General features: G+C 42.6%; 1 protein-coding gene across 1 annotated transcript in view; it reads left to right on the top strand.

The window, feature by feature from the left end:
- The window catches only part of mbtps1 (membrane-bound transcription factor peptidase, site 1), a 28,807-nt gene extending 16,187 nt beyond the window's left edge, over positions 1–12,620 (top strand). The window contains exons 11-23 of the mRNA XM_084363231.1: positions 1,567–1,728; positions 3,749–3,893; positions 4,079–4,267; positions 4,603–4,775; positions 4,957–5,072; positions 5,201–5,357; positions 8,087–8,211; positions 8,330–8,407; positions 8,561–8,701; positions 8,795–8,926; positions 9,031–9,157; positions 10,431–10,561; positions 10,951–12,620. Of these exons, the coding sequence (XP_084219357.1) occupies positions 1,567–1,728; positions 3,749–3,893; positions 4,079–4,267; positions 4,603–4,775; positions 4,957–5,072; positions 5,201–5,357; positions 8,087–8,211; positions 8,330–8,407; positions 8,561–8,701; positions 8,795–8,926; positions 9,031–9,157; positions 10,431–10,561; positions 10,951–11,168 (1,894 nt within the window). The 3' untranslated portion in view covers positions 11,169–12,620. The remainder of the gene's footprint in view (positions 1–1,566; positions 1,729–3,748; positions 3,894–4,078; positions 4,268–4,602; positions 4,776–4,956; positions 5,073–5,200; positions 5,358–8,086; positions 8,212–8,329; positions 8,408–8,560; positions 8,702–8,794; positions 8,927–9,030; positions 9,158–10,430; positions 10,562–10,950) is intronic.
- The last annotated feature ends 2,070 nt before the right edge of the window (positions 12,621–14,690 follow it).

Genomic DNA, 14,690 nt, shown 5'->3' with positions numbered 1-14,690 from the left:
TGTACCATCAAAATGACTCCTAAGCTGTTATTTTAATGTAAAAAGTTACATAATGTTACTGCTAGTCTCTGTCTTCACAGTACAAAACAATATGGCAGAGACTTGTGGTTCCCGATCTTTGTCAGCTAAACAGTACACTGAAATATGTCTCTGAACAGATTTTAGGCAGTGTAGTAACAGAATCGTACAGTTTATCAGCGCTGCCTAGTTTCGACAGTTTGATCGGAGTTCGGTGAGATGGCCCTCACTCGGTCTGTGCGTTTTGCGTCATTCGGCGGTTTATTGACGGTAAAAGAGTGGGGCTCCGGGTGCAGGCAGAATGCAGAGAAGTTTACCATTGTTCAGTCGCACATACTACCAACATTATAGTGATACAAAGCTGGTTGAAAATCATCGAAATTCCTGTTTAAGAAACAACCCTGACTGTGTTCCATCGATGCTAGCAGTGTTGCTCTAGACCCACTTTGGTCTAGAAGAAAAAAATGTGTGCCGGCTGTTTTTCTGACCGACTTTTTGTCCCCTAGCTTTCTAGTGCTGCTATCAGGTTTACAGCTCTGGTTTTTAGAGAAATCTCTCTAATTGTTTGATGGATAGCCATAAAATTATTCAGCCCCTCTGCGGTACTTTGTTTAACGCTCATTAGCAAATGTTAGCACACTAACTCTCTAAACTGAGACAGTGAACATGTTAAACATCATACGTGCATGTTAGCAAGATGACATTTAGCTCAAAGCACCACTGTGTTAAACACAGCCTCACAGAGCTGCTGGCATGGCTGCAGATTCTAAGTCGAGTTCATTTAACAATGGAAGACAGATGTCTCGTTTGTTTGTGTTGTCAATAGTCCAGAATTGTGATTCAGATCAGGAACTATTGACGAGACAATCAATCCCAGATTTGGTTACTTTATGCTGTTCACTGATTGCAAAGCAGTCTGACTAATAATTAGAAAATCAGCAGCCAAAGTTGTTCTGTTTTAGGTTGTATTCTGGCAGTCTAGCCGTGAAAACATGCGTCATACAGCTTGTAGAATCACTAGTTTGAGATGAAGCGTGGAGCTCTGTGACGGCTGTCTGCCGTGGCTGAAGTGATGAAGCTCAAACTGAGAGCTTCAAAGTCAGGGTGCTGTCGTAGCTGACCTGCAGAGAGGTTTGACATCAGAGGATACATGTGAGGTTGTTTAAAACTCTGCGTGGTGTAATTATCTCTTGTGCTGAAATCCTACATGAGCAGGCAGTGAAATGTGTCCCAGAGGAAGGAGGTGTGTCACTGATTAATGTCGGGTATTATTCACAGTCTGTCGATATCATGTCGTCAGCCTGTGAAAGCCCTCTTGTTACAAAGCTGTAACTGAGCCTGTTTTTGAGCTTGTGTTGCTGGATTAAAGATCATACCCTTGTTGACAACAGACGCCTCTCCCTTCTCCCAGGAGAGTCACACACACACACACACACACACACACACACACACACACTCCTCTTTCCTGCAGCACTGCTCTAAATTAAAAGCTGTAGAATCTGATACCAGCAGACAAACTAATCTGACCTGCCCTCCTCTGTCCTCCAGCACCGTCCTGAACAGGGAGCTGGTGAACCCGGCCTCCATGAAGCAGGCTCTGATCGCCTCGGCCCGCAGGCTGCCAGGTGTCAACATGTTCGAGCAGGGCCACGGAAAACTAGACCTGATCAGAGCCTACCAGATCCTCAACAGTTACAGACCTCAGGCCAGGTACATGTCTCCGTGCACACAGATACCACACCGAGCTCCTCAGTGAGCCGCCATGTACAGACATTAGGCTATGTTAAAGGTTAACTCCACCCATTCTACACATTATAGAGTGTTGACAGGTCTTGGGGAATGCTGCTGCATATGTGAACAAGTAGTATAAAGCCTTTCGCGGCTCCAGAGGACGCTGCATGTGATCTGATGAATTCCCTAAGGTGATCTCACTCACTACGTTGCATTGTGGGTAATATAAGCGTCAGGTTTTGAAAAGAGGTCCACTGGTCTATTGGACTCCTGTGACACTGTTGCTTTCATTATGGACAGTTTAAAAACAAATGATCAAAATTGATACAGCAGAGCCAGCTCTTCAAAACCTGGCGTCTACATTACCCACAATGCAACCTAGCCACTGAGTGACATCACTGGAGGCAGTTTATCAGATCACATGCAGCTTCCTCTGGACCCACAAAAGGCTTTATACTACTTTTTCACATATGCAGCAGTGCTCCCCAAGACCTGTAAGTACTGTTATTTGAAAATGATCAGACTGGATTTTTGTGTCCAGACTAAACACATACCTATCAATATGGGTTGCTATGGTAACAACCTAAGTGTCAGTCATTATGTACGGTGCGGTTTTCCAACACAGAAGCATGAGAAATGGAGATCCATCATCTTCCGCTCTGAACAATCACAATGTTAAGACGTGGAGCAGACAATTTGTTTCAGCAGGACTCCACAGACTATTGTCCTCTGTGTTGTCTCCATATCGCTCTGCTAGCAGCAGCACGGATTCTACTCAGCCACTCTGATGCAGTTCTGTGACTCTGGACTTGACGTCACCATTGTGTGTTCATGCAACTTCTAAATCCAATATGAGCGGCCAGAGCAGCCAGACCGAGACGCGTCTGTAGAAATCCCATTTGAGTTGCATTACAAACCAGCTCCAAGTGTTGTTCGGATCCGATTTGCAAAAATCGCATTTCATGTGTTTTTTTGCTGTCCAGACTTCAAAAAGCAGATTTGGGCTGGCAGTCTGAACATTGTGTACACAAAAAGACAGGCAAAGCCTGTTTGAACATTGATCTAATGTTGTGCTGCGCATGTGGGCGTATATACACGACAATTACATAACCCCAAAGGAACCCAAAGCCTGTGCTGTCACAGCCTCCTCTCTTGGGAGGAACAGGATGGGCTCAAACTCCTCCATAAAGCACAACAGCTATAGTCAGTATTGAGTCACAGCACTTACAGTGGGATCCAATTGCAACCCAGGATCGGTTAAAAACAGTAAAAACAGACATCACAGAGTCTCGGTTTTGGATTGACATTTTATGATTCACTAAAATCCGTCCCTGCAAACCAGAGACATTTTTGGCAGTAAATTGCCAAAACTTTAATTGTGACTGGTCCGTGCCCTGCAACTTTAATATGACAGGATGCAGTTTGATTTTGATTAGCGAGTGACTGAATGAAGTTGTAGTTATTTTGTCATGCATAAAACACAGCTTGCAAGGGCTTTCAAGTTTCCACACATTTATAAGAGCAAGACCAGTTTGAATAATTTTGAGATTTTCAGACCTTTATTGTCTACAACAGAATAAAAGAAGGCAAAAACATTTACTGTGTAATTCTGGGAAATCAGACAAATTATATAGTCCATCTTTTGTCTTCCCCCTCAGGGTTTTTAGATAATCTAGATAACTTAAATGCATCAAAATTAATCCACTTCTATTTCTGATCTCTACACCAGAATATTTCGGGGTTTTGTCAAACCATCTCATGAAAAATTGATATTCTAAAATTGTCATAGTATGTACAGTACGTAGGAAATATGACTCCACTTCCACTTCTCCCAAATCTCACAGCTCACACACTCAGAGCAAAAGTACCAGCTCTCATCTGTGCCACTATTTCTGCATCTCTGCTGGTTTGTGTCAGTGAAGGCACTCAATAAACTTGTTTAGGAAAAACTAATGTCATGCACTATGTGACGATCTTTCCCTTCCTTGTCTCCTGCCAGTCTTTCTCCCAGCTATATCGACCTGACAGAGTGTCCATACATGTGGCCTTACTGCTCTCAGCCCATCTACTATGGAGGAATGCCCACCATCGTCAATGTGACCATTCTCAACGGGATGGGTGTCACTGGCAGGATTGTCGACAAGGTGCGCACACAAGACTGCAGTAGATAAATCCAGAAATCATCAATTTACCTATATTATTTGCTCAAGTTCAGTAAGAGGACAAGCGAAGGACAAGTTTCATCCTTGACTGACCTGATTTTTGTGATGAATTCAGAAATGTTTCCCCTTCCCAATAAGCCATCTAAAGGTTGCTCTCTCCTGTTCAGCCCATCTGGCAGCCCTACCTCCCTCAGAACGGCGACCACATCGACGTGGCCGTCTCTTACTCACCGGTGCTGTGGCCTTGGGCCGGCTACCTGGCTGTGTCCATCTCCGTGGCCAAGAAAGCGGCATCATGGGAAGGGATCGCTCAAGGTCATGTGATGGTCACAGTGGCGTCTCCTGCGGAGAATGATGTGAGTCACTGAAGCAACACCTGAGATCTGTCTTCTAAGCAGCTTTTGCTTTTTCTCGAGGAGTGGCCCCCAAACTTATGTTACTGACTGTTTGTTTTTTTCAATTTCCAATCGTACTCTCCCATCACTTCGACTGACATGAACTGAACCTTTTTAACCTTTTACAAATGACTGTTTGCTAACTATTTCAGTTGTTTATCCTCCCGTTAATTAGCTCTTCTCCTTTTATTTACCTCATTAAACCATTTATTCAAGTTAGGAATCACAGATGTAGAGTATCTAGCTTATGTAATTAATTGCTCCTCTTCATCTCATTGACCTTTGACCCCTTGCAGTCTGAGGTGGGTGGTGAGCTGACCTCCACAGTCAAACTGCCCATCAAGGTGAAGATCGTGCCAACTCCGCCCCGCAGTAAGAGGGTGCTGTGGGACCAGTACCACAACCTGCGCTACCCGCCGGGCTACTTTCCCCGAGACAACCTTCGCATGAAAAACGACCCACTAGACTGGTGCGTGTGTGTGTGTAGATGTTTACACAATGTCTGCAGCCTTTTTCACCGTGTCCAATATCTGATTTAGTTAATATTTTGTTTAAAAATGATAATTCCTTCTATTTTAATTCCAAGGACACATTTATCAATCTTAATCAACTGAAATCTGAACTTTTATTGATACATTTTCTCTTTCCAGGAATGGAGACCACATCCACACTAACTTCAGGGACATGTACCAGCACCTGAGGAGTATGGGATACTTTGTTGAGGTGCTCGGAGCGCCCCTCACCTGCTTTGATGCCAGCCAGTATGGTAAGAACACAGAGACAAGAAACAGAATCAGGACACTAGCACAGCTGCAGGCAGTTAATGGGGCTGTTTGCTTGTGTTTGTGCAGAAGATAAGAGGCTAATGGGTTGCTTGCTGTTGTGTCTCTGCAGGCACGCTGTTGATGGTGGACAGTGAGGAGGAGTATTTCCCCGAAGAGATCACTAAGCTGAGGAGAGACATCGACAACGGCCTGTCGCTTATTGTCTTCAGTGACTGGTACAACACTTCGGTCATGAGGAAGGTCAAGTTCTATGACGAAAACACCAGGTATTCAGCACCTTACTACTGCTGATTATTGATATCATAGCGACGGCACTGGCTCATGTAATGTTGCCATGAAACCTAACTTCTTAGGTCATTTTTGTCAAAATAACGGCAGTGTTTGATTGGAAGTGATTGATGGTAAAAAGGTGATGCCACACACGTCTGTGCATCGATCACAAGTTGTATTCATATTTGAACCACATTCTGAAGTTTTGGGATTGTTTGGTCATGTTGCTAGGACTGTCAATCAAATCAGATCAGACCACACCCACACAGTTTGTGGTCTCCATTCCTAAGCTGTTAAGCTTAATGATGAAACGTCAAGTTGTGAATATTTAATGTAATAGAGAAATACTTGTTCTGTTATAGTACGAGGTTCAATTGTACGAATACATTATATCATGCAGATAACACCTAATACAATATAGCATGAATAAATAATATTGAATGCATGTTGATGCGTTGTCTTGTTATGGTGCACAATGTCACATGTGAATAATGATGTAGGAAAAAAGAAATGACTGAGAACAGATGGTCTTCTGGAACAATCAGTTGTTCATGTCTAATTTCTTTTAGAAAACACATGTACAGCCAATCTAAGGTTAATGATACAAGCCTCACTTCAGACCCTAGTGTTTTCTCTGTAGCATTAAATATTCATAACTAGATAAGCCACAATATAAGTCGTATTTTAAAACACTCTTTATTGAAATATTACTCTACCAATTTAACATTGCACTCCTGTAACAGTGTCAGACTCACAATAGACAGTTTATTTTAAAAGTATCAAAATTGATGGACTGAAACGAGATATCTTCTTCTTCTTCCTCCTGCCCACATTAGCCACAGTACAATTCACAACGTCAACAATATGGTCAGAACTTAGTGATCACCTATCACTTGAGGTGCTCCCTCTGAAGCCACAACCTTTTCAGACATGCAGTAGTGCTCGCCAACACCTGTATCAGGCTTGATCTGTAAACTTGGTGGCGTTCCCCTTTTATTAATGCTGAAGAACTCAGCTGACGTCTGTGCCTTATCATGAATGTGCTAGTGTGATTCTGTCAGATTTGTTTGACTGTGACCAAACACCCAACCAACTCTCAACAGATTCTGATTCCAATGTTGCTTAATCCTGATTGGTTGACAGATACCAACAGAGCCTCGCCTACTTCACACCAGCGAGAAGAGCACAGGCAAAAACACAAAATACAACCTTTCACATGAAATAAACAAAACTGTTGTAGCTTTGGCAGAAAATAATGTGCGCTTGTAGGACCAAGAAGCTGACCGAGAATAAAAGTTTTCATGGCCTTAAATTATTCTATAAATGACAAATGTAATAAAGTGTTGGCAGAAGCTGGCACTGACTCATACAGTGACAGTGCTTTATGTTTTAATAAACAGTCCTGGAAATATATTTGGGGACAGGGACAGTCCTGCAGATCAATTTGAGGAAGTGTAAAACTGTTCTCACTCTCAGCTCAAAACCAAAACTAAATTGCTGCCTCAGCAATCCAAAGCAAATTCAATAAGCAATGCAGAGTGCTGTTTGATGAATTGTGTTTTTATAGAATGAGTTGGAAGACGTTGAGCTGTATTGTAGTGCACTCGTGCTCTGCAGTCATCTCTTCTGTTTGGAAGCTCTCTGTGTGCTCTCTGTCCATTTCTTTAAAATGATCCATGTGTCCTCTTCCTCCATTATGAGACCATTCAGTGATTAAACAGCTGTTACCTCAAAGGCTCCTGCTTTCACCCGCAGCTTCATCATGTCGTAATGACAGCATGACAAACTGCGTTGGGCAGCTAACGGCCCACTGTATCACAGTTTCTGTCCGACTCTCTCCTGCAGTGTTGGACTATTTATGCCTCCTCGCTCCATAATAGATATAATATATCACGACTTCTCAGATTTCGAGCTCCCCATGCAGAGCTCCGAATTAGTCATGAGTCCTCGCTGCTCCATTCATATCCCACTCAAGCTGTCGCACCAAATCCACAGGATTAAAATTCTTAAATGAAGCTCAATATAGTCTTTATGGCTCCAAAATATTGTGCTGAGTAATGCAGTTTTAATTGAATGGCAAGGGTTCGTTAGATAATTGCTTCATTCACTGCTGCCTTTTATGGACAAATCAGCCCTGATACAGAAAATCCAATTAGACTTTTTTCACTTTATGAATGTGCTGCTGTAGGTTTGCCCTGGTGTAAGGGGCACGGCGTCATTTCAGAGAAGAAATTCAAAGTCAGAATTTTAATATTTATAATATTATTGAGGTCATAATACAAACTAAGAAATACAAAAATATTTATTAACTGAATAAACAAACTGTTCTCAGAGGAAAATAACATCCCCAGAACGCTGTTTGAGGCTAGAGAGGTGGCAGGGTCCGCCACACATAAACAAAGTAAAACAGTAAGAAAGTTGTCCTTTAAGGTCAGTCAATGAAGTTCTTTCTCTTTTGATTAAAATTTCTTCACCAAAGTACATAGTGCTCCTTTAAGTTGCCATTGTATCCTTACTACGAGTTACTTTGAGCCAGGCTGCAGGTTTATTTTTTGTTTTCATGTCACCACTTAATTCCCTGAATCAGTCCTCTGTTTGTAGCAAAGCCTCCCTCTGTTGTTGCATTAGGAGGTGACTCGTCGATTGCTATTTTGGTTGATATTTATATTTCTGTTGCATAAATGAATGGTTATAGAGTTGTTGATTTTCTTGATGTAACCTGCAGGCAGTGGTGGATGCCAGACACAGGGGGCGCTAACGTACCGGCACTGAACGACCTGATCTCGGTGTGGGGGATGGCTTTCAGTGATGGGCTGTACGAGGGAGACTTCACCCTGGCTGATCATGACAGTAAGACATACCAACCCTCTTCAGTTTGGTGGCATGCTCCTCTGTTCACCCTTAATACTTTTGTTATTAACACATTTTTTTTTTAGAAAGTAAAGATGGTTGTTTCTCTCTGTCTCAGTGTACTACGCCTCAGGCTGCAGCATCGCCCGATTCCCAGAGGATGGAATAGTGATTGCCAAGAACCTAAAGGACCAAGGTACCAGCACTCCCCCTACCCCTCTTAAAGTATTGAACTCAGCTTAGTGTGGCACAGTGCTGGCCAGCAGCCATGCAGGCTGACAGGCAACTTTTTAATCTGTGTCTTTAGTTCAGATGTAACACCACTGTGTGTGTGTTTGTCTTTTCACAGGTCTTGAAGTGTTAAAGCAGGAGACAGCAGTAGTGGAAGGGGTTCCCATCCTCGGACTGTACCAAACACCATCTGATGGGGGAGGGCGCATCGCTCTGTACGGTGATTCTAACTGTATAGACGACAGCCACAGACAGAAAGGTGACCTCTCCTTTGTGTGTGTGTGTGTTTTATCACTCTTTACGCACAAAAAAGGGCAGAGTGAGTAATATTTTGTTGTCTCTGATCTCTCAGACTGTTTCTGGCTGCTCGACGCTCTCCTCCAGTACACCTCCTACAGTATGACGCCTCCCAGCCTCAGCCACTCCCACAGCAGGGTGGCACCGCCCACAGGCCAAGAGCGCCCACTGCCACAGAGACTGGAAGGTGAGTCAGTTACTCATTACTTTTGTTGTGTCTTACTGCAAACCAGCTTGTAAACGCGGCTTTATTACTCCCATTATTAAGATTTATTCTCTCCTCTCTTCCAGGCAACCATCTTTACCGCTACTCCAAGGTTCTAGAGGCTCACCTGGGAGACCCAAAGCCCCGCCCACTACCTGCCTGCCCCCACCTGTCTTGGGCAAAGCCGCAGCCAGTTAATGAGACAGCACCTAGGTAAGGGCCCGTGTGCACATAACGTTTTTTTTTTTTAGCAAGAGGGCAGGCTGTGCACTTCTGGGGGAAAAGATGAAGCCCATGTGTCTCGTCTCTATTACAACAATATCTTGACAACCGCGGCTGTATGATTGACACAGCCCCTTTGTGGTTTACTATCTGGTTGTTTTTTATTTGACATCGGGACAGAGCAAGAAGGATGTGGGTGTATGACATGATCAGTAGGAGAAAAACAATTTGAGGCACTCAGAGGGGCTGCACAGGCCGGAGCACTCAGAAAAAAGACGCTAGGGCACTGCGCTTTTTGTGGGAGGCTGCCTGCTGCCGCAGATGCTTACTCCTTGGGAACAATTGAAAAAAGAAGCTGGCATTAAGTGAACACAAGTCTGATGGAAAACTAATACCAGCAATTTTAGTTTGAAAGGCTGTAATGCACAGCATTTCCTATGAATTATCTGTGATGAGAACTAATCAGTTGTCAAACAGTGAAATGACTTTCACTGGTTACTACTGGTGAAAGCCCCGCATTGCTTAATTTTGCGCTTCATCATAAAAGCTTTTATATAACTTAACAACAGCAAACTTTTATTGTGAAGAATTTATAGGAAATTAAATGAGTTTATTACCGATGTAGTGGAGCTTTGTTAGTTGTTATTTTTCAATAATACTGCAGGGAGGAGGGAGCATTTACAGCCGCTCTGTTGACCACTAAGCATGACAAGCACATCATCAGTTCAGACACACCTTCAAACCGAGCCGAGCCGAGCCGAGCCAGCATGTGTATGGAAAAGCCCCATATGTCCATGGCAGTTTACCCTGCTATCATCCCAGGTGTATATTCTCAGAGTTCTCTATTTAGTGCGCGCTGCTATAGTCGACATTTGAGGTTTTCTGTGAGCAGTTTCTTTTCCCAACCTGTCAATAGAGTGAATCGGTGTAAAACTCATGTATTAAAACCTTCTTACACTTTCAGCTGATATCAGAAATCCTGCAATTTTCAGGTGATATATATAGCTGAGATCGCTTGTAGAGTGACAACTTGTGTGGTGCTATTACGCATCAGCCTCACCTTTTCTTGCTCTTTACGGTCGTCTTTGCACACACTGCCACTGGTGTTTCTGCCAGTCTGTACTGCTGTGAGCCTAGAGGCTGAAGTCAGCCTTTGTCTTTTTTCCATCCTGTCAACAGAGTGAATCAAAGTAAAAGTGAATCAAACGCTGCAGAGGTTCTGCCTCACCCTCTCTCTTCTTGTCTCCCCCTCTCTCCCTCACAGTAACCTGTGGAAGCACCAGAAGCTTCTCTCAGTGGATCTGGACAAAGTGGCTCTACCTAACGTGAGGGCTTACCGTCCCCAGGTCAGACCTCTGTCTCCTGGGGAGAGTGGGGCCTGGGACATCCCTGGAGGTAACACACACTTCAAAGTTATATTTTAAACCATCTGACCTGTGATCAGTTTAGAGTTTTGTACGTAGAAGTGGACTACATTGTTTTAAACCATTTAACATAACTTCTCAGCAGCTTTTGCAGTGGAAATGGTGTTGACAGGTTTTTTCTTTAATTTGACACCATCAATTAGTGGCTCGTTATTAAAAATGTCAGAATGTATAAAAGGCTTATCATCAACAAGAGCAGAAAGGTCATTTTTTACAACAACTCAGAGCTACAAAATGACAAACTTGAGCATGTTCAAAAATGTCATGTTGTAGTATTTATTCATTTGTATAACAGTTGATAACAGCGTATTAAATGCAAGGAATGAAGCCCCATGTGATTTGTGCCCTCCCTCCCCTCAGGGATAATGCCTGGTCGCTACAACCAAGAAGTGGGCCAGACCATCCCCGTGTTTGCCTTCCTGGGAGCGATGGTGGTCCTGTCCTTTTTCGTGGTTCAGCTCACAAAGGCCAAGAGCAAACCCAAGCGCAGGAAACCTCGTATCAAACGGCCCACGTACCTCCAGCAGCAGCAGCAGCAGCAGCAGCAGACGACCACTGGGAAGAACCCCACGGTTTGACTGGGACTGCAGCTTTGAACTGCTGCTGGGGAGCTGGGTTCACCTATAAAAGTGAGACGCTGACAAAAGGACAACTTGTGTTGCGTTGACTTCGTGGAGTCTGAGTGTCGAGGCAGACGTCTGACTGTTGGTAAACTCCAGTCTGCCCGACACGAACACACAGCGACTCCGGGTGTCTTTGGATGCTGAAACAGTTTTTGTGCCTCTCGTCTGTTCAAAGCTGTCTGTGGGTGTTTGTGGACTAATGAACAGTGTTAGCCAGTGTTACAAATCTGATGTAAAACACAATGTACACCTGACAGGTCGCCTACATTTCCCTCTTCTCTGACCAAACTGTTTCTTTATGAATGAAATGTGTCTGACTTTTATATTTATTGAATTTGTTCGTACCCAAACAAACACACACACACAAACAAACAAACACACAGAAATACAATACATACTGTATGCACTTTAAGGCCCTGTTCAGACCTGGTGTCATCATCCATCCTGACTGACCCAATCACAAGTGGACAGATCTAATAATGACATGTTTGGGGTCTCTTAACTCGCTAGTGTTAGCAGCTGATGTTTGTGTTTCAACCAATTTATCCATTGAACTAGCGACTGCAATATATCCCCAGACTCCCTTAACAGATCACGCAATTTTGAGACAATTTTGAGACAATTTCTAAATTATTCATGTGTTGTATCTTTGGCATTAAGTTAGTTCTTGTACAAAGTGTCAGTTTGTCACAGCGTCATTGTGCCCGCCTGTCCGCTGCTCCATGTCTAATGTGTGTCTTACCTGCCACATTGAGCAGCTGTTCGAAGACACCATTTTGTTGATGGGTAAACATGTCGAATTTTACAATTATGGTAAACTGTAAACTTCAAAAAATGGCTCAGTTTTGTGAGTTGTTGAGTTCGGAGAAACTTTCTAAACTTTTTGAAATCTTGTCCCTGACAAATACTTAATTATTTGGGCCGTATTGTAAATTCGGCAGATGTTACACATTAAGTTCTGTCTTTGTGTTAAACAAAGTGCTTGTTTGTCCCAGAGATGTCCGTCTTTATAAGTGAGATCTGATCGCAAGTGGTCACTCGAGACGCATGTTATGCCAGGTGTGAACTTAATGTTTGGAGTTGTCCACTTGTGATCCGTCACTCAGGACGGATGTTAAATTTCAGGTCTTACCAGGGCCGAGAATAAAGCAGTTGGTAAAACACACCCCACACACACATGCAGTCGTGCAGACCAACATGAGGACCATCGGATGATCAAGTTGTCTTCTCCTGTGTCACCCTCCACTGTTTTGTAAGTCCTGCCCCACGTCTGTTTAGAATCCCGGTCTTTTCATTGTTTTTATATTTTCTATAATGAATGAACTCTGGCCAGGTGTTCTGTTGATATCCTCCTTCATGATGATTGACAGACTTGTTCAAATATATCTCATCCATTAAAAAGCATAAGCAAAAGTGGTCTGCTTGGTGTTTCTTGTTTCTGGGGTTTCTTGTATCACTTCTCAGGCCTGATACGTCTATATTTCTGGTTTCATCTATATGTTAAAGGAGCACTATGTAGTCCTGGGGAAGAATTATTATTCAGAAGAGAAGAGTTTTTTTTTTATGCCTAAATAAACAAACTGACCATAAAGGACAACATAATTTCATACCGTTTTACTTTGTTTATAGGTGGCGGACCCTGCCACCTTTCTAGCTTCAAACAGTGTTCTGGGACTTTATTTTCCTCTGAGAACAGCTTGTTTATTCATTTATGGAAAAGATACATATTTTTGTAGTTCTTAGGTTGTATTATTACCTCATTAATATTGTAAATATGAAAATTCTGAGTTTGAATTTATTTTCCAAAAACTACTTAGTTCTCCTTTAAACTAATGATAGTTGACTGTATGTAAATGTTCCCTGTGGCTTCATTCAGACATAAGACGACTACATGAATAGTAAAAAAGGAAAGAGATGAGTATAAGATGAAGTATATTCTCTGGTTGATACTAAATAAGGTGATAAGTGGGAGCGTTCTGTGTTTAACCTTGTGCTGCTGCAGCATTTTCAAGGCATTCAGTTCAGACTTGCCATGTTGAAAGTGATAAGCCGTGAAAGGAATTTGTTGGTTCCACGTCTCGTTTCAAGTTCTATTTTTCTTCCCCGATATTTATAACATCTTGGTATAACTCTCAGCCCTCTAAGGGCCGCCATTTTCTTTTGTTCATAAAAAGCAGCTCAAGCACACAACTGTGCCTCGTGCATTTCCCTTTGTTTTCTACAGGCAACAAGTATTTCCTCTTGTTTTTCTCCCTGTGGATAAAGTGGAAATCCATGTGTTATTCCAATAAAACATAGAGACTTAAGTCAATACCTGTGAGCATGAGCTCATCTGCCACCACCAAAAACTATAAAGCCGATGATTTCATAAGGAGACAACTGGAGCTTTTTTGCTGGAGAATGATTTAGAAGAGAGGAGTTTTAAAGTTTTGAGGGGTTTTGTGTTTATTGAACAGAAGACAGGTGGGATGTGTGATGACGTGCGAAAAGGTGATTGGCCAGAACAGCATCAGGGAAACATTTTGAAGGATTAGTTTGCCCAAAAACTGAAAATTCAGTCATTATCTACTCACCCTCATGAGAATGGAAAGTCAGATCAGGTGAAGTTTCGCAGTCCACCAAACATTTCTTGAGCATCACAGCAAATCAGTGCTGCAGCAGTCTCTGAAACAACTGAAGCAGATGGGGACTTGTCTTTGAACATTGAAAAAACAACCGCAATAAACAAAATTTCTCCATACACCTCATCCAGGGTAATCGATTCTCCAGAAGCTACAACCAAAATGAATTTGAAAAGACGTTATTTACACCCTTTTTTTCAAACCAAAATCTTTACTGTAGCCGCAAAGCTAAAAGCATTAGCACACACCCTGTCTGAAGTAGGCAGATGAATTTAACCAGGTCGGGAGACTTGGATTACCCCCGATGAGCTGTATGGAGCCATGGAGACTCAGAAATGTTTAGTTGACTACGAAGCGTCACCTGACTTTCCCTTGGCATGAGGGTGAGAAGATAATGACTACATTTTCTTTTTTGGGTGAACTGTTCCTTTAAGGAAGGCCTGAAGATTTAATCTTTTTTTTTTCAAAGCTGCAGCATCCATGGAGACTGAATATGAAATATTGTGAAATCCTGAGTCAACAGTAGCAATCACTATCATGCTTTCAGTTTTAATCTTGTTTTTTCTCGCAGGTTCTTGCTCATCACTGCACTGTTGGCGTCACAAAGACGTGATGAAACCTATAAAAACACTCGTCTACAGTCACCACAAGCACCTAAAAGTGTGAAAGGAAGAGTTCAACTTGTGACACGAGTTGATTCCTTTTCATTCTGCAGCTTACTAAAATACATTTCTTTCATTTCCATTGCAGACTTTTGCAAAGGAATAATTACATTATTTCTCTGGAGTAATTATACATTGAATGGACTAATTCCATCTCACTCGTGGTTTTGGGATTGGTTGTGGGCTGAATTCAG

Source organism: Pagrus pagrus (assembly GCF_965226575.1).
Source record: "Pagrus pagrus genome assembly, chromosome: 10".
Classification (NCBI taxonomy): Eukaryota; Metazoa; Chordata; class Actinopteri; order Spariformes; family Sparidae; genus Pagrus; species Pagrus pagrus.
This window is presented reverse-complemented; position numbering and strand designations above follow the sequence as displayed.